The sequence below is a fragment of the Gymnogyps californianus genome, chromosome 7 (assembly GCF_018139145.2).
Source record: "Gymnogyps californianus isolate 813 chromosome 7, ASM1813914v2, whole genome shotgun sequence".
Classification (NCBI taxonomy): Eukaryota; Metazoa; Chordata; class Aves; order Accipitriformes; family Cathartidae; genus Gymnogyps; species Gymnogyps californianus.
Genome location: NC_059477.1, coordinates 18121077 through 18147528, shown reverse-complemented (window position 1 = coordinate 18147528; position 26452 = coordinate 18121077). Strand labels below are relative to the sequence as shown.

At 36.0% G+C, this 26452-nt stretch overlaps 1 protein-coding gene across 1 annotated transcript in view; it reads right to left on the bottom strand.

Annotated features, from left to right (window-relative positions):
• TTN (titin) overlaps positions 1-26452 on the bottom strand; it is a 244573-nt gene that overhangs the window by 117530 nt on the left and 100591 nt on the right. Inside the window, exons 129-161 of the mRNA XM_050900483.1 lie at positions 26346-26429; positions 25884-25964; positions 23684-23767; positions 23150-23485; positions 21134-21211; positions 20854-20928; positions 20557-20640; positions 20076-20162; positions 19155-19253; positions 18852-18935; positions 17840-17941; positions 17561-17644; positions 17128-17205; positions 16826-16909; positions 16513-16596; positions 15943-16281; positions 15219-15299; positions 14147-14230; positions 13584-13664; positions 12836-12919; positions 12098-12181; positions 11813-11893; positions 10626-10706; positions 9978-10058; positions 9652-9762; positions 9380-9460; positions 8299-8379; positions 7499-7582; positions 6784-6864; positions 6391-6474; positions 5910-6059; positions 538-648; positions 60-185 (exon numbers count right to left, since the gene is read on the bottom strand). Coding sequence (XP_050756440.1) covers positions 60-185; positions 538-648; positions 5910-6059; positions 6391-6474; positions 6784-6864; positions 7499-7582; positions 8299-8379; positions 9380-9460; positions 9652-9762; positions 9978-10058; positions 10626-10706; positions 11813-11893; positions 12098-12181; positions 12836-12919; positions 13584-13664; positions 14147-14230; positions 15219-15299; positions 15943-16281; positions 16513-16596; positions 16826-16909; positions 17128-17205; positions 17561-17644; positions 17840-17941; positions 18852-18935; positions 19155-19253; positions 20076-20162; positions 20557-20640; positions 20854-20928; positions 21134-21211; positions 23150-23485; positions 23684-23767; positions 25884-25964; positions 26346-26429 — 3429 coding nt within the window. The remainder of the gene's footprint in view (positions 1-59; positions 186-537; positions 649-5909; positions 6060-6390; positions 6475-6783; positions 6865-7498; positions 7583-8298; positions 8380-9379; positions 9461-9651; positions 9763-9977; positions 10059-10625; positions 10707-11812; positions 11894-12097; positions 12182-12835; positions 12920-13583; positions 13665-14146; positions 14231-15218; positions 15300-15942; positions 16282-16512; positions 16597-16825; positions 16910-17127; positions 17206-17560; positions 17645-17839; positions 17942-18851; positions 18936-19154; positions 19254-20075; positions 20163-20556; positions 20641-20853; positions 20929-21133; positions 21212-23149; positions 23486-23683; positions 23768-25883; positions 25965-26345; positions 26430-26452) is intronic.

The window sequence follows — 26452 nt, the reverse complement described above, 5'->3', positions numbered from 1 at the left end:
CAAATGAAAATATTAATCAGTACACTAAAATGAAAAGCAATTAGCCCCAGAAGATATACCTTTAGCTTGTGGAGCTTCTGGTTTCTTTGGCACAGCCACAGGTTTCTTGGGCACTGGCATAGGCTTTGGGGGAACGACCACTGGCACCTCCTCTTCTGGCTCTTCCTCCGCGGCCACCTCAGGCACTTTAAAGATATTAGTTTCTTTTAGTTGACTGAGCTAAAGGTCAGCAAACAGCCAAATGACAAGCAGCAAAGCAGGAAAGTAAACCCTTGACAGACTACCAGGGAGTCCTCTTCAGACAACGACTCTTCCTTCAAGTGGACTACTTGCAGCAAACAGTCAAAGTATGGGCTTATGAGAGAGCGCTTGCTGATGAGCCCCACCCTCTCCTGCAGGCATGTACAGGCACATACAGGCACAACATGTCCAAATGCCACTCTCACCCCTCCCCACAGAACGCAGAGGGGTAAAGAGCACTCAGTACTGCGGCAACCCAGAGGGCATGGCAGGCTCTTTCAGAACACCACCGTATACCTTCAGCTGGAGGAGCTTCTGGCTCTCCAGGCTCAGCAACTGGTGCCACCTCTTCTGGTGCTTCCTCCTCCTCTTCCTCTTCCAGGACCTCTGCCTCAGGCATCTCAGGCACTTCAAAGATATTAGTGCGTTTCATTTTACTTTGGTGAAAACACGTGCCAAGTAGGAACAAAAACCAGGGCAACACAGACACCGAGTATCACAACAACCAGCTCAAAACCTCACACACACGTGCAGCACCATTTACCCAGCATGCACAACCTTGAGAGTCTCAGTCTGGAAACAGAGACAGGCCAAGAGAGGGTAGGACAACCCTTAAGAGAAGAAGATTAAGTATCTTCTTTGTTAAGTTATCCATGAAGACAGGTACCTCTGGGTGCTGGAAGCTCTGGTGCTTTGGCAATGGCCACAGGTACTTTTTCCTCACGAGCAGCCTTCCTGGGCACCTCAGGTGCTTCAAAGATATTAGTAACAGTCAGTTTTATACATTAAACAGGAAGATGAACAATGAAACGTAAACTAGAGATGCGCTCATGAAAGTAACCAAACTGGTCTCATGATATCGACCCGTGTCCCTCTCACTCACTGACTCACATACACACAAAACCACACACGGGCACAGGCACAGGCACAAGCACAGAGTGGTGATGCCAAGCAGGTTCTGTGAGAAAACTGTTGGCTATGTTTAAGTACAGCTCGAGGGTGAGGTCTGAATTAGGATACCCTGCTCTGTACTCAGCAGCCTTCCCTCCCTGAGAGGAGAGACTGTCACTCTCAGCCCCGCTGGGATCCGACTCTTCCCTGGGAGCAACCTCAGCCCATATCTTACGTGTTGCCATGCCTCATAAATCTGCTGGTGTTTTGTATTCAGCAGTGTGGGCAGTGACAGCGTAAGGAACTCAGTATTTCTCCTTTGTCCCTATTTCTGTCCTTCTCCATTTCCATTCTTTCTTTATGCTTTTCTTTTTATTGGCTTATTTTCTTATCCTAAGCAGCTCTCTTGCCTCAATTTTCGTTTCACTGTGGCAACTTCCACAGCCTGTATGGTTCACCGGACTTTATAACCATTCCTTCTTCATTATAAACTCTAAAATTATCAGCATTTTCTCTAAACACTTGATATGCAGTCACTTCTTCTTACTGCCCTCATATGTGCATTTCTGAGTAAAAATTTGTTTTTCATTTTGAAAGATTCATGTCTATCATATACGCTAACTGAGACTGTCAAAGGAATCATGGAGACATTCACTGTGTCAGTTTAAGATGACAAAATTGGGCAGTAATCTGAAAAACTTATGATCAAGTTTTAAAATATAACACTGTAGTATCTGCTGATTCAGAATATGAAAACAAAACAGTAAATTCAAAATTTCATTTGGGTTGTTTATACAAAATACTGGATAACTGAATTCCTAACTCATACACAGCACAGAACGTAGACATTTCGGGCAATCACAAGTGCACAGGATAACAGACATCAGAAGTAACATGTAAGACAGTAAGAAACGGTTTCATTCAGGCTGATGCACAGGCTGACAGGTACCTCGAACTGGTGCAGGTTCTGGCTTTTTTGGCACAGTTACAGGTACAGGCTCTTCCAGAACACCTTTCTTGGGCACCTTAGGCACTTCAAAGATATTAGTACATTTTAGTTTTGTGGGCACTACAGATGTATATGAAACGATAAGACAATCAATAATACATGCACACAGTCTTCTTTGAGAAAGTGCTGTGGTTACATTCAGTCATCAGTTATGCTTTGCTTCAAACACGTGGAATGACCAGAGTGTCAAATACGTCACGCAGGAGATGGGAATCCTGTGTTTAGTTTCTGTTTCTGAGTCAAGGTGGAAATGTAGAAAACATTTGCCCTCTTTGTAACGGCTGATCAGAGACTTACTTATGGAATCCTACTGTATCTGAGTATCAGTCATGTATCATTCATGACTGTGTGTTCTGTGCTGTTTTTGGCAGTCACTGTCATCTTTTTACTTGTTACTTGGATACTATCGCTATTTTTATCCTTCAAGTTGACTTCACCTTTCCTTTTCTGTCTTTGTATATTTCCTCTTTTTTTTTGCTTCGCACATCTTTCCTGTAACAGCTCTGGCTTCCATTCTAATCACTAGAAGGTGCTTATAAGTGTTTCCTGTTATATTCATTTAAAATATTTAAATCCTTAAATATCATCGCTGTGAGGTTGCACTTCACTTGAGGAATGTCATTGTATTCCAGATGGAGAGAATCTGGTGGCAGAGGGAATGTTTCCTTTCTGGCGAGTGCTTGGGGCTTTCTAAAGGAAATGAAATGATGCAGCACTGGATCAATCTGTGGCATGTACTGTTTTAGCTTAAGTAATTTTTTAGTATTTCAATTATAAAGTCTCTCATTCTGATTAACATAAGAAAATAAATGCCTCTTACAAGGTTCAGTGAATTAGGTGTTCACAGGAACTTTACAGCTCCTTGGTGCTATTCATACAATGTAACAACTTCACAAATCACAGAGTGGAGAATGTTGATGTATGACCAAAATACAGGCAAATTATAATTACCAGTTTAAAGAAAAGATTCTGCTCCATGATGCTACCCATGGCAACACAGGTACATGGAGATATTTGCAATTATTGTATAGAAACTGCTACTCTCTGCTGAAACCTTCAGTTTCTGCTTATTTTGTCCTTTCTCATAGAATCATAGAATCATTGAGGTTGGAAAAGACTTTTAAGATCGAGTCCAACCATAAACCTAACACTGCCAAGTCCCACTAAACCATGTACTAAACCACCCCTACTAATAATGTGAATGACAGTTTATGCATTCATTCTCTTGTTAGCATCCATAAAGTTTTGGCATTTATTGGCAGGCAGGAGTTCATCATACATGCTTGATTTATTGCTATAGCTTAAGAAATCAAATCTTACCTCCTGAACTTTTTGAATATGCCAAAAAAACAGTACAACAAAAGTTTGGATGGTTTTAGTTGAGGAAACATTTGACACCCCTGCACAGCAATTCATATTTGGTACATCTCTCTCACATTATAGATATCAGAATATACAGTGAAAGATCAATTTAAAATGAGATTCATTTAAAAAAAACCCAACCCTTCCTTATGATGATAATCATGGTGGCATGTACCTTTAGCTAGTGGAGCTCCTGGTTTTTTAGGTACGGCAATGGCCACTTTCTCCTCTGGGACATCCCTCTCAGGCACCTCAGGCACTTCAAAGATATTAGTGCATTTCATTTTACAATTACAATACAACTGAACATAAATACAGAGACTGAAACACAGAGGACAATAGAAATATTCTGAAGAAACAATTTGGCACACATAGTCAATGAGATTTGTTTAGCAAGCATCATTTAAAACCTCAGATTCTAAATGACAGACAAAACAAAAGAGGTTAAGATAATACTTAAGAAGATTAGGTGTGTTTATCATGTATTCATGATAACAGGTACCTTTGGCTGATGGAGGTTCTGATTTTCCAGGAACAGCTACAGGAATTTTCTCTTCTGGGACAGCCTTTTCAGGCATTGCAGGCTCTTTAAAGATATTAGTATCTTTTAGTTAGGTGTATTAAGCTTTAAAACGAGCAGTGAAAGATAGTATACTCAAGAGAAGGAAAAGAGATCCTATTCATAAGAGGTACCTTTAGACCGTGGAGCTGCTTGTTTTTTAGGTATAGAAACACGCTCTTGCTTTTCTGCCAGCTTGGCTGGTGGTGGTTCCTCAGGTGCCAAAACAGGCTCTGGTTCTTCGGATGCCACTTCAGGCTTTGGTTTTCGAAGTGCTGTAGAAGGCTCTAGTTTTGGGGGGGCTAAAATTGGTTCTGATTCCTCAGGCTTGCAGGGTGCCACAACAGGCTTTGATTTTCTGGACACTGCAATATGCATTGATTTTTGGAAATCTGCGACAAACTCTGTTTCTTCAGGTGCTACAACAAGCTCTGTTTTTTGGGGTGGCGCAAAAGGTTTTGTTTTGGGGGGCACCGCAACATGCTCTGATTTTTGGGTTGATGCAACTGTCTCTGACTCCTCAGGCGCCACAGTGAGCTCAAGTTCCTCAGGGGCCATGAATGGCTCTGGTTTTTGTGGTTCCACAACAGGCTTTTGTTTTGAGGGCATCACGCCATGCTTCACCTTTTGGGGTGGCACATCAAGCCTGGGTTCCTCAGGTACCACAACAAGCTCTGGTTTCTCAGACACTACAACACGCTCTGGTTTTTGGGGTTCCACAACAGGCTTTTGTTTTGGGGGCATCACACTATGCTTTAGTTTTTGGGATGCCACATCAGGCTTGGGTTCCTCAGGTAACACAACAAACTTTGGTTTCTCAGGCACCACAACACACTCTGGTTTTTGGGATGCCACAACAGATTCTGGTTCTTGGGGTGCCAAAACAGTCTCGGGCTCCTCAGATGCCACAACATGCTCTAGTTTTTGGGGTGCCACAACAGGCTTCTGTTTTCGGGCCACTCTAGCAGGTTCCAGTTCTTGAGGTTCTACCTCTTGAGGCTTTGGTTTTGGAGGTTCTGCAGTGGGCTTTGGTTTTCGGGAAACTGGAACAGGTACTTTCTTTTCTGGGAAAGTTGTCTTGGCCACTTTATGTACATAAAAGATATTAGTTCTCAAATTAACAACTGCACTGACAATCATACCAAATTTAAGTGAATCACAAAACATAAACCCACAATTGTAATGAAAACATTAAAACCATATCAGATATCAATCATTTATGTTGGCCTTTTTAATGATGAATATACCACATTTTGGCTTTTCTCCCTTTTCTCTCAAATGTACACACACACGCCCCCACACAAGCTGCATGCCCCCATATGCAAGTGCACATGTGCACTGATCGTGTAACTTAAGCTATAAGTAAAATTCATGATAATTATAAACAGAATGGACAGGACAAAAGACATTAATAACATTGCATGTAATAAGCTGAAGACTCTTTCAAGAATTAGCAGCGATGGCATCTAGTTTTTCTTGGTGGAACTTCCGGTATCCAATTACATTGATATCTTCCGCTGTTAGCTACTAGAATGGGTACTTTCTTTCTTCTTTATTATCACTTTAAAAATATTAGTTGTGGTTGTTTTCATGAACCCAAGTGGGTAGAATAGTAATAATAATCCAAAATAGTAAGAAGACTTGAAGTATAAAATACAGGCAATTCAGACATCCAAGATTTGTCACTATTCTTCAAAAAGACCCACATATATCTGTTTCACACACATGTATAGATACATAGAACAAGTATAATTTAGAATCTCAGAAAACAGAAGGCCTGGAAAATCACAGTGTTAAAGAAAAGAGGAAAAATATTGCTTTCGTTATTTTATTAGTGCTAAGATTTACCTTTCTCTGGTAGAGGTTCTGGTTCTTCAGGTGCAGCCTCTGGTTCTGGGACAACCACAGGTTCTGGTTCTTTAGGCACAACCTCAGGTTCTGGTATTTTAGGCACAGGTATTTTCTTTTCTGGAACAACTTTCTTTGGCACCTCAGGTTCTTTAAAGATATTTATTTGTTTTACTTTCAGGAATTTGAAGAATAGGAATTAAAAAGGTGAAAATAGCTCCAAGGTGAAAATTATCAAACAGCATCAGAAAAAAAAATACCCCTTATAAATAATCTGTGTTTTTTTCATATTGCTTGATGCACACCGTTAATAGCCATTGTTGCTTACTGGGAGCTATTCACAAGTGAAGAAGACAACACAATCTGTAACATTTATAAATATTAGACTATAAAAGAAGAGGATAACACAAACTTTAAAAAGATAACATTTAGAGAAACAGATTAAAATTTCTGTGCAATTTTATCAGTATCGAACATGTACCTTTAGGTAGTGGAGGTTCTGGTTTTTTAGGAACTTCAATGTGTACTTTTTCTTCTGAAACCACTTTCTTGGGCACCTCAGGCACTTTAAAGAAAGTAATTAATTTTATTTGTATGAAATTCAAACGTGTCTGCAGCGTTAAGACACTAAGAAAAAGTGGAACTCAGGGACGTCAAAAGCATCAGTGGTTTTGGATGTGAATATCAACTTTTTTCTTTGCCTACAGAAAATTTTCTCTGATGTCTCACTGAGGTACAGATGCAAAAACTACAATTTAAACAACAAAAATATTTTATAGAACATTTATAGTAAAAGTAAATTACCAATATGTTAAAATGGTAGTACCCTAGACAATGAAGGGTTTTTCATTCATTAACTGTGTACAGCAGTTACCTTTAGTTGGTGGAGGTTCTGGTTTCCTTGGTACTTTAACTGAAACCTCTTCTGGGACCACTTTCTTTGGTATCTCAGGCACTTGAAAAATATTAATAACTTTTACTATAAGAATTCTATAAACAACATTAAAGCATGACAGCAGAACAGTATTAGTGAGAACACTAATTACCAAGATCTATTTTTTTCATATAACACATTTGTTCACCTGAAAAACCTTTGACAACAGAAGAAAATTCTAACAGAGGTCTTGGGTACTGTCTTCTATAGTGTTAAAACAATAAAAGAGTGATGGTTTTGATTCTGTTAATTTTGTCATAATGACAAGTGCCTTTAGCTGATGGAACTGCTGGGTTTTTAGGCTCCACAACTGATATTTCTCATCTGGGACATTCTTGGGCACTTTTGGCACTTTAAAATTAATAATTATATTAATACTAAGAATTTAAAGAAATTTAAATAGCATTAAAATGGAAAAAGAAACAAACAAAACATCAATTAACAAGTAACATCAATTAAACATAATGCCCTTTACCAAATAGGCTATTTGCTCTCAATCTTGATTGAGTCATTTGAGAGGAGTAAAGAGGCTGCTCTCAAAAATGAAATACAAAAATCACAGTTTATAAGATAGAAGATGGGGAAATAGTATTAAAAAGGTCTTATCAGTGAAAGTAAGACAAATTATTGCCATGGTTTTACTAATGACAAGTACCTTTAGCTGGTGGTACTTCTGGCTTTTTAGGCACAGCAACTTTGATTTTCTCTTCTACAACTACTTCCTTGGGTGCTTCAGGCACTTTAAAGAAAGAGATTATTTTCAGTTATTATATGGAATTTTACAGCTATGTTCAAAATTTTTCAGTAGAAATTGCAAAGTAGGGAGGTCCTTAATGGAGCCATTGATTTGACATGTTTGTTGACTTAAGGTTCTTTTATGTCCCTGTAAAGTCTGAGGAAACACCTCAGAGTCTTCTGGAGTTTCTTCTTCTACATTACATTATTTTTCCATTTTATTCAACCACCTCCTGAATCTCCATTTGACTAAGGCTGCCATTGTCCATTCTGTATTCCTTGTCACATTCTTCTATGCCCGATGACTTCTTGGTATCAATTTTTCATCTATGCATGAAGGGTTTTCTCCTGTGTTAGACATCTGTATCTCTTATTCTATACTTTGAAATTATTAAATTCTCTTTTGGGGCTAATTTTTCACTGTCAGTCGGGAGTATTTCAGATCACAGAAGCCCCATTTTCTCTTTAAGATTTCTGCTGTGATTCTCAACTATGTCTCATCTCTGCCCGGTCACATCAGTATTTCTAACACACTGGTACATTGATTACAGCTATGATTCAAAAAGAATAATTTTCAAAACAGTAGCATATATAGAACTGTGGGCACAGAAAATAAAAGTAATAGCACAACACACACAAACAATCAAAGAACTAATCTGCACAATCAAGGCAGAGGGTTTTTTTCTCTTCCAAATTTTAGTTATCTATAGTGCAACATACCTTTGGCTGGTGTTGGTTCTGGTTTTCTAGGCACAGCAACAGGTACTTTCTCTTCTGAAATTTTCTTGGGCACCTCTGGCACTTTAAAGAAAACAGCATTCATTTTTGTTATATGTAAGGCATTTTAAAATATGTAAATTATTAAGAAGAAAGTCTCACAAGAAGCATATCAGAAAGAAACGTAAGAGCAGATACAAAAAGAGATATGTCATGCAAAAAATGTTGTACACTATTACATACAACTAGGATTTTTTATAAATGAGAAATAAAGGGTGATTTTTTTTTTACTGTAAACCCTACTGCCCAAGAGAAAGAGAAATCTCCTCCTCAGAGAGTCACCATTATTGACATATAAGCTTTAGGTGGTGTTACTCTTGGCTTTTTAGGCACAGCAACATTTGCTTTCTCTTCTGAGACAGATTTCTTAGGTACCTTGGACACTTTAAAGATATTAGTGTACTTTTAAGAATTACAAAAATAAAACACGCAATACAGAGAAATAAGACAAAACAAGTAGATGTATAAGGATACTCTGACAACAGTTACATGTTCGGAAAAGTCTCTGTGGTTCTACCCCTCTGGCAAATAACAGTTTGAAGCCACTTTGCTGGGGATCTTTTGTCATGCCGTGGTGACATGCCACACAAACTGCTAGTCCAGACAGACTTCTAAAATATCGGAATGAATTGTAACAACTGGTTTCTGTGCATAATGCCATTTCCATTCAAAATTAAATTGATTGACCCCTAAGTTTAACATGAGCAATGTGAAAGAGTAAGTGTATATACTTCTTGCCTGAGTATTGATAGAATTTCTGAGGCTATTTACGGTACCTATAAACATCCATGAAGTGAAAATGTTTGTTCTGTAAACCTCACTGTGTGTTGACTCAGCTAGAGTTTTCCTTATTTTTAGTCCCTTTGACTAGTTTCTGATTCAATTTCTGTGCCAGCACAATGGATTACTCTTGGGTAGAAGAAATAGACAAACTCAACTAATTTTTAATGATTTGACAACAACAAAACAAGGGACAGAAGAAACTTGAAGAAAAAGGAGAAGGAAAGGATATGTTGACCTATACCTTTGGCAGGTGGAGCTTCTGGCTTTTTAGGCAGAGGGACAGGTTTCTCTTCAGGAATAGTTTTCTTGGGCAATTCAGGCACTTGAAAGATATTTACTTATTTTAATTTTATGACTTAAAGACAAGTTTAGAAACAGGAAAAAGGACATCTACAACATAAATGTCACAAATCTGACACAAGTGGACCGTGAACTATTAAATCAGAAATGATGCAAGAAACAGAAAAGATGTTATCAGCAAAAGACCTCAGTTCTATTAGGCTATCAAAGTACCTTTAGATGGTGGAGATTCTGGTCTTTTAGGCACAGGAGTAGGTTCTGGTTTTTTAGGCACAGCAATAGGCACTTTTTCTTCTGGAACAGCTTTCTTAATGACTGTGGGCACTTCAAAGATATTAGTTCATTTTAAGAATTTATATGGAATAGAAAGACAAGTCATAAAAAAATCCCAAGTTTGTAATGTAAGTAAGGTACTAAAAGAATGAACACAAATATTAATTACATTGAACAAGAACTAAACCATGAACATGAATAATTTAATTTTCCTGGAGTTCATGACTTTGCAAATTGCAGGAAGAGATGATGAAGAAGACATGTACCTCTAGGTGCTGGAGCCTCCTCTTTCCTATGAACAGTAGAAACTTCTTCTTCTATGTGCATCTCCTCATGAAATTCAAGTACTTGAAAGATATTAGTTTAAATACTTAAATTAACTTAGAAATCTTCAGAAAACAAGACAGAGTGAAAGATAAAGAACAAATACAACCAAATATTCAAGCTCATCTTAAGATATACAGGTCTATTTTATATCTACCCTCAAAATTAGGATTCTTTCAAATGAAGGAAGAAAAAAATCTCATATTCTACCCTGATCTGACCTCTGCAGCTTGCCAGAAGAAAGATCTGTGTTATGTCCTAAACTGAGCTACTTCCTTGAGTGCAAAGAGATAGGCCCTATCTAAGCTCTGTCACTTTTTCTATTTTTTTTTTCCCCTCAGACTGATCTCAAGTAGCAGAGTCCCTTGCAATTGTCTCTTTTGCACATAAAGCTAGTTTTCCCCTTAAGAAAAACTACAGGTGATATAATTTTAAAAATTTTTAAAAATTAATTTTATACTGTTGCAGCTCACCAAAGCTGGTAACTAAACTTGAGTTTATGGTAGACAGAATGCTCTCAAAATAATTAAAGATTTATATATGAAAACACATTTTTTTATCCTTCAAATCCTACTCAAAATTCCTTGTACCTTTAATGTATGAAGCTTCTTCTTTAGGTAGAGCAGGAGGTATTTTTTCTTTGTGGACAGCTTTCTTTGGTGCTTCAGGAACTTAAAAATATTGGTTTATTTTAGAAATTTGCACTAGGAAATAAGTAGTACAGTTTTGTAAAACAATAAAAAAAATCTATTAGAACAATATGAAAATACATGGTATTAACCTGTGAATATAACGCAACAACTTCACTTTCTGGAGTTCACTGTTTTTCTAACTCCTAGCACTTACAGGTCTGACTTTTCTCTTCTCTGAAAAGATAGTAGTTAGACTTTTTTTTCTTATTAAAAAATCTTTAGGAATTTTGGCAATTTAAAGGTTGGGGGGTTTTTGAAATTTCAAAATTACCTATAAAAGCAAGGCAAAACTCCAGTGCAATTAACTAAATATTATGTTTCAAACATCTATAAAGTTCTTTAGCACTGGAACTTTATTACAAAACTATGTTTCTATGAAAAAAAATGTATGACTTTATATTTGTCCTGATTTAAAGTCTTACCTTAATCTTGAATTTATTATTGCAGTCCTAACATGACTGCAAAGAATGCTTCTGCAAACAAACTTCTGCCACAACCTTCTAGATTTTTTTTTTTAATATATAGTCAGATAAAGTATTTTGGGAAATAGAACATAAGACAAGAAGTCAAAAAAATATAAGTCTAATCCCTGGCCCTGCTATGAATTTCCTGTCTACTAAATTTATTTGTATTTGTCCAATTTTGTCTTTTTAAATTTTAAATTCTTGATGCAGAATGTATCAAACTCTTTGAGCAGCTGCTAACACAAGACAAAAATAAGAACTTATAGAAAATATTCCTTGAATTTGTTTTCCTGAATGATGAATTATTCTGTCTTAATAATTGTTCATTAGTTTAACATATGAAGAAAGACACTGAAATATTTTTTGAATTCTTTGTAAATGGTTGCAAAATGATTATGTTTTTAATCTCTGATCTCCCTGTATCCACGCTCTCTTTCTAAGATAAAAACAAACAAACAAACAAACAAACGAAATTTACTCTTACAACAAGAGATCAAATGGAAGAAAACAGTGTATATAGCACCTGGTCATGTTGTTCAAGAAAAACAAGTACGTTGGATTTCTCACTTGGTACCTCACTTTTCAAAGAGGCTAGAGAAAATCCATTTGGAGGTCATGTACCTTTAGCTGGAGGAGCTTCATCTGTAGGTACAGCAGTACGTATCTTCTTCAGTGGGACAGTTTTCTTTGGCACTGCAGGTACTTCAAAGATATTACATTTTTTAAAGAACATTATAATATACAAAATGTAAGTAAGAAAGAAGCAATGACAGACACATAACATCTAAGGAAACATTAGAATGAAAACATTAAATAACAGATTAGCACACGGATGGAATGATGAAGATGAATAACTAATTTGTAGGGAATGTGTTGCTTTATAGATTGCTTGAATAGTTGGTGTACCTTTAGCTGCTGGAGCTTCTGGTTCACTAGGAATAATAACAGGGACTTTTTCTTCTGTTGGAACTTCTCCGTAAACTTCAGGCTCTTCAAAGATATTAGTTTATTTTACATATTTTAATATTATTTACAAGACAAGATTAGAAAGACAATTTGTAATGCAAGAATGCAGACATGTATATGGACAAAGAGCTGTTTGAACATAAATTATTTAAATATCTCATTTCAACCTGATCATTTACCTACTATTGCTAGAAATGACCATTCCCAATTAGTAAAATACAAGTTTACAGAAATACTTCATTTTATTTTCTAGTTACTTAGTTCTGTGTATTAGATAGAAAATGTAACTGAATTTCACATGTCCTCATCTGGCATTAACTATCTATATCCCAGCTCAAAAATTAATAAAGTGTTACTCAGGATGGCTCTTAAACCAGTGTCTACTTAAGTTCATTTCTTTGGTCCAATGTGGCTAAAGTGCTTTCCTGGATCAGCAACTTTATTTCTCTCTTATTTATATTTCTTTCTCCCATTATTAGAGAAGAAAAGAACATTTTAATAATGTTAAACTATAACTAAATCTGGGGAGAGAGAAGGTTTCAAAGACATGGATGGAAGTTACTTTTAAATATTTTTTAAAAAGGAATTGAAAATGTCTCATATTTTACAGAACAATCTAGAGCATTAATTGATATATTCTCTGCAATTTACTACTTGATAGATGTGTCATTGATGTACCTTCATACAAAGGAGGCTCCTCTTCTCTAGGAATAATGGTGGGTACTTTCTCTTCAAGGACAGCTCTCTTATGAAACTCAGGAACTTCAAAGATATTAGCTTTCTTTTAGTAACCTCAAAATAATTTTCAACTTTTAAAATCCCAAACAGAAATAAACCCAGAAAACTAAGTTATTTTCAGGTCCCAAATACTGCGCCTTTTCGAGAATGAAATATTATACAGTTCTAGAACTGTCTTGCTAGAACAATTAATTATGCGAAGAAATTTATAGTTTCTGCTCTCAAAGAGCATAAGCCATTTGCTTTTCTCATTGTATTGTCATGCTTTTCCTTCTGATATGTGTAACAGCTTTAATGGTTGTAACTTACTAGCTCTTGCCATATTACTTCTCCATCAATATCATGACCGATATATTGGCTTCAAAACCTCAGTTTAAACTAAATTCACAACTATATTACAAATATAAAAGCACTGAAGGTTTACATACTGGTAGTGTAAGTAGTGATACCTCCTCAGCATGTTTTCATTCATAAATCAATGTATTTACTGTTTAGCACACATATAGCACATATCTGAAATGTTTGCCTCAGAGTTTTCAGTTTATCACTGAGAGCTGAATCTGCACTTACAGACTAGATACTCTTGCCATGGTGTAAAGAACATGAGGATCATTTTAGAAGATGTTAGTTGGGAAAAATAACACAAATATTTCCTTTCCATTAAATGTCATATCAAAGGTTTCTTTACCTTTCATTGGTGGAACTTCTATTTCAGGTGTATGTGCAGGTTTCTTTTCTTCAGGGACAGTTCTTTTGAGAACGGCTGGCCCTTCAAGATATAATTTACTTTTAGGGCTTTCAAAGTTATTTGGAAGAAGTTAGAAAGAAGAAGAGCAGATCTAACAAGGAACATTCATGAAACAACAAAGGATTAAATGCTTTCTGAAAGAACATCTATGTTAATTTTGAAGATTAGACAGAAGAATAACATATTAAAAAAATATTCTTGAAAGATGGCCATACATTTGGATGGTGGAATCTCCTTCCTTTTCAGAAGAAATAAAAACATTCTTTCTTTCTGAACTACTTTCATGTGTAGCTTAATGACAGAACACACATTTTTTAAAGCGACTCTCACGTATTTTCAACAAATTACTTGAAACCAACAGGCAAAAAAAGACTCAATCACAAACAGTTGAAAAAAACACTGTGGGGACATAAAACATATGCACATCTTTCTCAACAAATAATGAAGGCAAAAGACTGAAATCAGAGTTCATGATTCATGAGGACAATGCAGAAGAAGTATACCTTTAGCTGGTGGAGTAATTTCCTTTTTAGGAACAGCAGGTAGTACTTTTTCTTTTGGAACAGGTTTCTTCGGCACCGCTGGCACTTTAAAGACATGAGTGTTTTTTTAAGAACTTTTGCAGTATAAGTATTATATAAGAATAGAAGTTAAACAAAAAGCAAACAATGCAAAGAGTCAGAAGATTTAGAAAACTACAGAATACATTGTCCTCAATTGCTATTGACTGGTGACCTTGCAGGCCACCCATCCGGACTATTTTGCTTGGATTCACATAACTAGAGTTTTCAGTATTCACTGAAAGAAAAACACTGCTTTTGCTGGGTGAATTTTTGACTAGGATAAGCCTTAACAATTAGGTTTCATGAACTATCAGCTCTAATTAATGCCAGCTGGGAATATGGTCAGGTTTTAATTTCCTATCAACTAACTCCAACTCTTTATGCAAAAAAAGAAACCGTTTCCCACTGATTTCATTCTGATAATTCGTATGAGAAACAATTATAAAAGTTAGCACAAAATGAATTTCTGGCAAATTAAGTGCTCTGAACAGAAAATTACAGAGCTCCAGATTATTGCAGAAACTCTACTACCATCCACTGACAATTGCTATTCATGACACTTATCTTTTGCGAAGCCTGATACAGAGAAAACCTATTAAGATTGTATGCACTCCAGCACATCATTACGTTGAAGAAAATCCTAGTTTTTTAGGATTCTGTAGGAAACTAGAGTTTCACTGATATGGCACTATAGCTCAACAGACTTTTATTAATTTATTCAGCTGCTTGTTTTCAATGATTAGCTATAAAATGTCACCTATATTGTGATGGTAAAAATTACATCTTGAAGGTCCTGCCTGCACTTCCTTTGTCCTCAGAAAGTAATTTGTCTTGGTTTTGATTTGTTAAAGAAATATTTTTTTTTTAGTAACTTACTCCCTGTCTTTGACTGTACCATGAAAGAAAGTTAAGGGTCTAGCAGTCAAATCAGAATGGGTAAATTACTGGATTTTGGAATTCAGAGACTCAGGCAGAAGGCTGTGTTTTTAAATTTATCTAATAGCTGGTGTACCTTTAGCTGGTGGACCTTCTTTTTTGGGAACAGGAACAGGTACTTTTTCTTCTGGCAGAGGTCTTTTAGGCACCTCAGGCACTTTAAAAAATATTTCATTATGGATTTTAAGTTATTTAAGAGGAATTACAACAGATACAAAGACAGCAAACAGAACAATCACTCATTTGTAGAGGAACCATCTCATCATTTATGCAGAGACAAGTGAACAGCCACTTATCTCAGAGTTCTTAAGGAATGAAAGCTAAGGAATATCAGCATACATCTTTCTGGTACATTTTAGATGCACTTTCTGTTTGGCATGAGGGATCCTATGATCATAAATTTAAACTATGAGAAGGAAGGTCCCACATGAGTTTTAACATCTCTGTAACTCACAGGAGCAAAACTGGGTAAAAGAAACAAATATTGACACATAAAATTATTTAATTCAGGCTGAAGCTGAACTGCATCAGAAAATTATAATTTACTTTGCTTGTGTCATAGCTACACTAGCTCACTCTTGGGCAGTCAGATGGGGAATCCTCCCACTCCACTCTGAAGGGAAGAATTCCTTAGGAAGTAGTAGGAGAGAAACAATCTTTGAATGGATTTATCATTACCAGCAACAAACACACATAGGACTACAAATGGGGAAAAATATAAATAAACACCCAAAGGAGGCTTAAGCAGTAGCTGGGAACTCAACAAACTATAAGAATAAAGAAATCATGACTTGATGTACCTATAGCTGGTTGGATTTCGTAATCCTTCTCATATACCTCCTCGTATTTCTCATAGATCTCTTCCTTCTCCTTAAACTCATACTTTTCATAGGCATCTTTCTCCTCAGCCTCCTCTTCATATTCCTGTTCCTGAATCTCCTTATATCTCTCAGGTTCTTCAGGTTCCTCATATGCCTCAATTTCTTCAGTTTCCTGAACCTTCTCAAACTCTTCAATACTTTCGTATGTCTCATACTTCTCATACTCTTCATATGTATGCTCATACTTCTCCACTACAGGAGCAGGAGCAGGAGCAGGGACTTTTTCTTTCCGGACAAGTTTCTTGGATACTTCAGGCACTTTAGAAACAGTATTATTGTTACTACCTTACAATTAGGTTGTTTTTTTTTTTTTTTTACAGTTAGTCAAGATGATCCACATAGACCAGAAAATGTACATGATAACCACAAGCATAAGTTACATTAAAATATAAGAACATGCTCCTGAAACAGTATATATATTATAAAAGATTTTAGGAATGAGGAGGAAAAATAAATCTTTGGGAAGAATAAGAAGAAATATATCTGTACCTTTAGTCGGTGTTGGTTCTTTGGGTTTGGGCACAACAGCTGGCACTTTCTCTTCTGCAACAGCTCTTTTACGCACCTCAGGGACTTTAAAGATATGGATTTCTTTTAGGAATTTTAAAAAAACACCTTAAAGCAGTATAAGTAAAAAAGCACAAGAAACAGACTTTTATGGTTCTACAATGTGAACATTGATAATGAAGAGTTTTAACATAAATTTAAGCAGAAATCTCATACAACAAAGACAAAAGTTAGAAAGAAGAAGGTCAAGAGTATTTTTAGCATAAATATTAATTATAATCAGGAGTACATATACCTTTTGCAGCTGGAACCTCCACTTTTTCAAGGGGGGCAACAGGTACCTTCTCTTCAGGAGCAACCTTCTTAGGTATCTTGGGTACTTTAAAGATAGGACCTAACTTCAGTGTTCTTTTGCATAGTTTTTAAATAGACACAAACTCAGAAGCTTACGAACAGCAGAACAGAAACTTAAAAACAAACAAATAGTATAGTGACAAATATAATACAAGACAGACATACTAAAATGTCCCTTGCTAAACTCAACTTGTATGACGAATGTTATCTATTAATGATAACAACGTTTACAAACTGCAATACCTTTGGCTGGTGGAGCTGGCATCTTTTTAGGAACAGGTTCTTCCTCTTCAGGAACAGGTTTCTTAGGCATCTCAGGCACTTTAAAGACATTATTTCATTTTAAGAATGTCATCCGCCAATAGTATGAGAGAGACAACAGAAAACTTACAAACAGACTTAATGAAATAAGAACTGATCTGCAGAATATATCTGAAATGTTTTAAAGATGAAACAGAAATAAAACCAAAAGACACTTTATATCCATAGGCAGACTTCTTGAATAAGTCAAATCGTTTCAGAGCTTATTTTTTGCTAGGAATTTGACAGGCACTCTAAGACATCAATACAGAAAGACAGCAGGGACACAAAACTAACATAAATAACAAACAAAATAAAATAGAGACACTGAATGAGACTAACAACACATTGTTTTCCTAGGTATTAATTTATGTACCTTTTGCTGGAGGAAGCTCCAGTTTCTCAGGAGTGGGTACAGGTATTTTTTCTTTTGGGACAGGTTTCTTAGGAATCTCTGGCTCTTTAAAGATATTATTTTGCAAACGCACTTTAAAATTACTTTCAGAGCATTAAAAACATGAAAAAACATGAAACAAGATCTCAAGGTCCCCCAAAAAATCATTAGGATTTACATACAACTTAGAACAAGAAATAAAGATGAATTTTAATGAACCCAAAAGATCTCATGAGTAACTTGCAAGAAAAGATCGTGTACCTTTTGCTGGTATAGTTTCCTCTGGAATAGTTTCCTCTTCTTTCTCAGGAACAAAAATGGGAACCTTTTCTTCACGCACAACTTTCTTTGCCACCTCAGGCACTTTAAAGATTATTTTAAGAACTTTACTTTCACAATATCACAAAGAAAAATTCATTACATAAAACACAAGGACACCAACTTTAAAGTAACAATAGTAATAAAAATAAGGGAAACTCTCTTAGTTATTTTTCACTCTCTGAAAACAGCAAAGTGCAATTGGGTTATAAGCATTATACGAGGATTAGCTCTTTTGCCCAATTCTTCATTACACAGCATCATTGCCAACAGAAAATATTAGCAAGATATGCTACAAACGAGAGGTTGTAGAAGATTATTAGCATCTAATTTTTTACATAAAAAACTTACAGTGTCTGCTTTTCAATTTTTTCTAAAAAACTCAGCTGCTGAGGTAGAATTTGCTCAGCACCAAAGGGTGGCCTCTGCAATAGTCTGCCTCCACTTTGAATTTCACATTTAGGGTATATCTTCTGGTTATTTGTATGGTCAGTTGTGATTTGATTTTATTTTTACATAAGTTTAGCTAAAAGGCTTGAGATTTTAGCATACTCTAAAGGTACATATCAGAATGATCTCCCTGAATTGAAGAATTTCGAGGTAAAGGCCCATAAAATATTATTCCATGTATTTTGTTTAAACAAAATTTAAATTAATTTAAACATTAGTTCTGAATAATGATATCACAATGAATTATTTCATTCACAGCAATCACTTAAAATGGAAAACAAGCAGATCATTCAAGGCCTGATTCTCAGCCCACTGAACTCAATAACAAAATAGACAATCAAGCCCTGCCTGAGACCTAGCACTGCTCACTACAGGGGAGCGGCAGGGTGCTAGAACCAAGGATCTGACTTTACATGAGTATAAATTGATTTTTAAGATGAGGTTCCACTGAAATATGAAAATGCAAGGGAGAGGAATTATCTGCATACACCACAAAGTGATATACCTTTAGCTGGTGGAATTTTCTTTACTTTAGGAACTGCAACAGGTACTTTCTCTTCTGGGACAGGTCTCTTGGGCACCTCTGGCACTTTAAAGATATTGTTTTGATAAGAAATTTTCAATTACTTTTAGAGCATCAAAACTACCAAAACCATGGAACAAAGTCACAAAGACCAATAAGAAGAAGAAAACTCCCCTCAGAAGGATAATTAAGGTTTACATCCATCTTCAAACAATCAATAGAGATGAAGATCTTTTAACGAACTGAACAAAGCTTTCTGATAATTTTCAAGAAGGAATGGTGTACCTTTTGCTGATATCTCTGGAACAGCTTCCTCTTCCTCCTCCTCTTCTTCAGGAACAAAAATAGGTACCTCTTCAGGGGGAGGTCTTGGTCTTTCTGGCACTTCAAAGATAGTATTTAGTTGTAGAAAACTTAGACACAACATCAGAAACTGAGAGACAACTTACACAGAAGCTAAAAAGTATGAATTAGCAAGTACATTTGTCACACACTGCTACAATACTTCAGTTAATTTCTAATAAGAAATGTACAGAAACAATAAGATGCATCATCCACATGTTCAGTTATAAGAAGAGGTAGCTTTGGCTGGTGGAGGTTCTGGCTTTTTATGTGCAGGGACAGTTACTTTCTTTTCTGGAACTTTCTTGGGCACTTCAGGCACTTTGAAGACGTTTTTGTTTAAGAAATTAATTTTCAATGTAACATAAAACATAGTAAAATGATAACTGTATAACTGAACATTAAGATAACTACACAAATATGGTAAAATTTAATTGTGTATGAAATATAACATTGATTTTATCCACAGATTTATGCACAGATGTAAACTTACAAACATACAGACTCCAGCATTACAAATTGGCATAGTAGGGCTAAGGGGGAAGTCTGACTGTTTAGGTACATTGTTTATCTTTTGGAGCATCTGTTTTTGAAACAGCAAGTAATTTTAAATAATTTAGATATATAAGATCCAAAAGACAGAGATGATACAAGACACAAACATAGAAATTTTCAAAGCGTAGAATAAGCATAGCACCCATGACTAACAGAAACAGCCACAATACAGTGTCCTGATCAAACAGGTCAGTGAGCGGTTCAGTATCAAACTGAACGCCAGGATGAGGAACGGGTTTGTTACCTGCAGTCTTCTAAAGCTGAAGAAACAAAACTAGAATTACGCACTTGAACCAGAAACTGATGTACCTTTGGCGGGTGGAGGTTCTTCCACTTTTTTGCGCACTGGGACAGGTATCTTCTCTTCTGGCACAGGTTTCTTTGGTACTTCAGGCACTTTAAAAATATTATTGTAGTTTAAGAATTTCATTTTTGAACCATAAGGTAAAGAACAATTATATGAATCAATAAAGTGGAATGACAAAGAAGAACTGTGAAGAATAGAAAACTCTTCACTCTACGTTACATTAAAGAGGAAAGCTGAACAAAGACCAATTTTTTTTTTTTTTTTTTTTTTTTTTTTTTTTTTTTTTTTTTTTTTTTTTTTTTTTTTTTTTTTTTTTTTTTTTTGAACATAATAAAAAAAATATAATCAATAAAGTGAATGACAAAGAAAACTGTGAAGAATAGAAAACTCTCTTCACTCTACGTTACATTAAAGAGGAAAGCTGAACAAAGACCAATTTTTAAAATATTTTTTCTTAACACATTCAGTCAAGAGTTGATATACCTTTGGCTGGTGGAACTTCCTTCTTTTTTGGTACAGGAACAGGAACCTTCTCTTCTGGCACAGGTTTCTTTGGCACTTCTGGAACTTAGTAAGAAATTATTGTAAATTGAGCTTGGCATAAGAATCTAAAATACCATGACGTACAAGCCAGTGACACTAAACAATTGAACACAAACACAAAGAACCACAATTCTTAAGAGCAACAATCCTTTTACTATCCTAGTGTTTAACACAAGTGAGAAGATAAATGAAGTCTAGAAGACCTTTCTGATCACAGCTAATTACAAGTTCATATACCTTTAGCTGGGGGAGCTTCCTTCTTCGGCACGTGGACTTTCTTTTCAGGTACAGGTTTCTTTGGCACCTCAGGCACTTCAAAAACATTATTTTGGTTAAAAAAAAATGCACAAGCTATTCAAAACAGAAACGAAACAAAAAAGACAGTGGCACAAACATTTCATATGAAGAGCCCCCTCCAAAAAGAACAGAAAAAAGTAATGATCAAGTAAGGAATCTGAAAAATACTGTGAATTACATATTCAGAGGATGTTTGCTAACATAAAGAGATGATATATACCTTTTGCTGGAGGAGCTTCTTTTTTCTTCGGAATAGGTATTTTCTCCTCTGGAACAGGCTTCTTGGGAACCTCAGGCACTTGAAAGATACCATTAATGTTTTAGGTATTTACTTCTAAAACAACAGGAACATAAAGTGCAAGCAAACATCACAAATACATACCCAAAACATACAGCTATGATTTAACATGGTTTGATCATTAAGACAAAATAAAACGGCAAACAGATTATATTAACTGCTATTATGTCCGTTCTCCCTGCTCAGCCATTGAGGCCATCAACAAAAATGTTTTTAACTTCAGGGGCTTATTTGCTGATCAACAGATTGAGGTAAGGCAGAGTTTGACTTTTTAGAACCAGCTATTAAAGAAGATTAACAAGTGTCATGGTGGGGAAACTTGCAAAAATACAATTTTATTTTTCCTCCAATTTTAGGATGTTTATTACAAACATTGTAATAAATAACTATCTAATTGCTGTATTAGATACTTAGTGGTTTTACTACTTCTCCTTATTTTCCCCTAGAGCTATGATCCTAATGTTTCTCAGGCATGTAATAAGTTGCATCTGATCATGTTGAATAAGCCAATTTTGTATATGTATTGAATATATGTTGCTGATTACATTTTCTTCCTCAGAAATTTCCAAGTGCTTTCTACATGTAAAAAGCAAGCACATCGAGTTTATTGATTGATTTACTTCAAACACAGAACTATGGACACATTATAAGTACCCAGCAGTTTATACCACAATTTGTTGGGTAATGGCAATGTTTATGAGTGGTTTACTTTGATGAAAAAAAATAAAATCCTGACTCTGCTGAAATCAACAGATTTTCCTTTTAACTGCAGTGAGGCAAAGGTTTCAACTAAAATGTATCTTAACATCTTTTGTACTCCAAAACCCAGAAATAGTCATAAAAGTTTTATGATGACAGGAGAGTAATCCCACTGGCTCTGAGCATACTGAAGAAAGTTTGGAGCACGTATGAATTAAACTTAATTATTATGATAGAGTCAAAGGAAATTTTAGCTAACCCCAGTCTTCCTGTTCAGAATTAACTGGGCTTTTTCAGTGTACAGCCCGGCCTTTTCTTTACTAGGAAAAATGTGCTAATCAGTATGTCAAATTTCTAGTGCAAACAATGTTAAATATTGTTTTGGCATTCATTAATTAGTCAAAAGAAATTCTGAACTTCTTTTTGGGGAAGAGATGCTATGGAATGATTTGGATCAGGACTGGAAAATATGCATTTTTAAGTACTCTTAGATGATTATGTAATTTTGGAAAATCGGATATAGTATAGTCTATATCTTTATATTATGATGTAGAAAGGCTTTATTACCAGGATCTTGGCGTGACCTAGCTGTCCTCTCTAGGTAGTGAATAGTACGTTCATCCTGTACTAAGAATGTTGAAAATTTACGCTAGTACCATAAAAATTTTTCATAAGGAAAACACCTAAAACTGAGAGTATTTAAATACGGCAACTTAATAAAACTTTTATACCTTTCCTTTCCATGAAAATATATTATTCCCTTGAAGAAATAAATAAACAACAACTATAAGTTTTTCAAAGATTTCTGAGAGGAAGTCAATGCGACTTGTGTTCCTAAATCACTTATTTTCAAGTACTCTACTTACTTTCTAGATAAACACATTTTTTGTCTGTGATTGCAGAATTCTTATAAGCATTTCAAGCACAGTCTGATAGCAAAATTGGACCCCAGGTGGGGATGAAATAAAGCTCAGTTAAATTTTCTTAGTGGGTTATACAGACTTCGTATGAAAGAGGAATGAACATCTGTGACATGGAACATTTAAATTTATAGAGGTAGTAGTAAAGAGTAGACATACAGCCTTCACACATTTTCTACACTATATACTAATCATTAAACATCTTGAAAAAAGGCACACTGTAAAGCACACTGGAACACATTAAAAAAAAAACTTTGGTATATTAACAGAATGAAAAGATACTACTTTTTCTCACACAAATCCTAAAATTAAAGTATACCTCTAACTGGTGGGGGAGCCTCCTCTTCATACTGGGGAACTTCTGGCTCTTCCTCCTCATATTCAGGAACTTCCTCTTCATAATAAGCAGCTTCTTCTTCATAACGGGTGGCTTCTTCCTCTTCATATTGAGGAACTTCTTCATACTGAGGAACTTCCTCCTCATAGTGACTAACTTCTTCGTAATGGTGGACTTCCTCCTTGTAATGGATTACTTCCTTCTCATATCTGGTGGCTTCTTCCTCTTCATATTTTGGAATCTCTTCTTCTTCTTCGTACTGAGGAACTTCAACATACACTTTTTCTTTTCGGACAACTGTCTTGCGTACTTCAGGCACTTAAAAAGATATCAGTTAAAAGAATCTTAAAATTTACACATGGATCTTACTACTAATAAGGATCACAAGGCATTGTCAAATAAGAATTAAACCAAAGGAAGAACATTCCATAGAAAACAAATCAGTATTCACTATACATGGAACATACAAGACACAAAAAACATTTACACTATGTTTCAATACTCTATCCAGTATACCTTTGGCTGGTGGTCTTGCCATTTTTTTAGGAGGATAAATTGGTACTCTTTCTTCAATGATAGCCCTCTCTGGTACATCAGGCACTTAAAAGACACAGTACATTTACATTTAAGAATTTTTAAAAGTATTGTTTAAAAGCAAAAATATTCTTGGCAAGAAACACAAAAAGATATCTTACAAATACATGGCTGATATGTAAAAGACAAGTGTGCTATTGACACTGGACATGTAATTATGGAAGCCATTAGGCTGCTATTCAATTAAGTAACAGCAAACATTTCAAGATCCCAATAAGCAACTGATACGATTCCTGCTTCATCCACTGCTGCCAGCAGTGAAGTTAAGCTTGCTAATGGGCAGAACTTAAAATTCAAAGTCAGCCAATCACAAAATTACTAAATCCCACTGTCCTCTGTGGCAGCCCCTCTCCACAGCAGTGACACTTTGCACTACCTCAGTAATAGATCAAGAGTCCTCAATCATTGGAAACAAAAGATTTGCATAGGAAACTCTAGGTGAAGATGAGGGAGCACATAGAGAAAACCTTCATGAGTGACTAACAACGGATGAGAGCTCTGGTCTAATTAAAGGAAAAAGAATTAATTGCTCAGTGAGGAAGGTCTTTTTTCCTCTTCTGTTGACTGCTTTACAAAGTGGCTTGTTTGTTCAGGCATGGCAAGGAACCATTCCCTATAAGAGCAGGAGAATTTCCAAAAGATTAAGGTGTGAATATGTTCAGTTTTTAAGATTTATTCAGGAAAGAATGCACACCGTGTTTAAGCAGCATATTCTCTTTTTCAGGGCAGCAGTGCATGGGTCTTGTCTTCTGAGGCAGGTGTCTTGGGAAATTTTTGACCAATATAACTGGAAACTGCACAGAAAATTACCCTAGAATTTTAACGTCTGGGAGACTACTAGACTTGCCAAATTAGAGAATAACTTTGGCATTTTCTTAACGGATTGGATATCCTTTTTGATCTTCTTAAGAGATGGAATCCATTCTGTCAGTGACAGATTTGAGAATTTCTACATGCTTTCTTCATGACAAGCTACAGTGAGTGTAGATGAGTGGCTGCCACAAGTCTTGATGCTTGCTAAGTGGGTGTTATTTTGGGGGCAATGTGAATATTGACCAGCTCTTTAAATACGTTCTGGCAGAGCCCTGCTTGATGTTTAATTGTAAGTGCCAGGTAAGGTACATCTGCATTTGAAATCTTAAACTAAAACTGATTGGAACTGGTAACTTTGGTTGCTTTGATAACAAAAACCACAGCGAGCATGAGTGCCCTTGCCAGGAAGCTCAGGTTCCTTTGGATTCTTTTGTCCTAGCTACAACACCTCTATTTGCTATCCCATGGGAGAACGGTTGCATTTAATATCTTTCTGCTTTGACCCTTTTTTTTCCAGACCAGCTGGCATGTTACCCCTGCCTTACAGAAAGCCAAAGGTCCTCTTCCATCCTTCTCTTAATACTCGTGATCTGTCTGTCCCCCCATCATTCTCCAATAGAGAGACTAAATAGATTATTTAACTTCACACTGATGTGATTGTATTAACCTTTCATGATATGAATATGATAATGTTTATTAACAGCAGCAGGTCCGAAAATAGTAAGTATGAGGCATCTTGTGGGTCATTTTTCACATATCAATAGATTGCCTCCAAAAGTAATAGAGCAATGAATTTTCTTTAAAAGCTGTGGACTTTGTTCAAAGCCCTTGAGCTGGCGTGTCCAATGTATGAGATTGTGCTAAGTGTCTCAGCCAGGCAGGCAACAGCAGAGGTAAAGGTTTTTTCTTTGACCTTCAGATTTAGGTGAGGAATTGCTGTCACAGAACAGGAAAGGACAGGCTTTCTTTTCAGAAGGGGAAAGCATGTTAATATAAATGAAGGAAAAGGCTGCCCTTTTTCCCCTCAAAGGTCAGACAGGTAGCAAGATTTGCAAAGGAGGACCTAGTGAACTGGTTGGGCTTCCACTATGACAACAGCAGTAAGCCAGGAGGAAAGATTTAAGCCTTTTGTGAGAATGGAATACTGTCCTGTGGTATTCTACAAGCTTCACTTTCAGGATAAACTGGCTATCTGCACAGGACATGTAATTGTGTTTTGCTGTCTTTTTTTGGGTTTGGGGTTGTTTTTTTTTTTAAGTAGATGACAAGATGTAAATTTAGACATAGAATCTTTTTAGTCCTTTCATACCTGTGTATGAAATCTCCTTTTCTGTGTGAAGAGAAATGGATACTTCCTCTGACATAGCCCAGTGTTCTTCTTCTGTTGGTACTTCAAAGACAGAGTCTAATGTTAGTATTTTTTTCTGGTGCAATAGCATGTACAATAAAATATCCCATTTGGGGTTTCTTAGAAAACTAGTTATTATTTCCTGAAACCTCCCACACCCAGAGTAACTGGGAAAAATATGTCTCTAGTGTTTCTCAAAGACTCTGTTAAGGTTCCCTTGGGACTATGGTGGAACATAGTGGTGAACTTGGTAGTGTCAGGTTAACGGTTGGACTCGATGATCTTATGGGTCTTTTCCAACCTAAACGATTCTATGATTCTAACATTAGAATTTCAAGAAAGGTGCCAGACCAGCAGGCTTGAAGCTCTGGTGGTATTGCATGAGGACAGTCTGTTCATAGATTAATCCATGGGAAGGAGTACCTTCTGGTGGTGGAGACACTTTTCTTTTTGGAACAGCAATGGATACTCTTTCTTCTCTGGCAATTTTCTTCGGTGCTTCTGGCACTTTAAAGATAGTAATTGTAAGA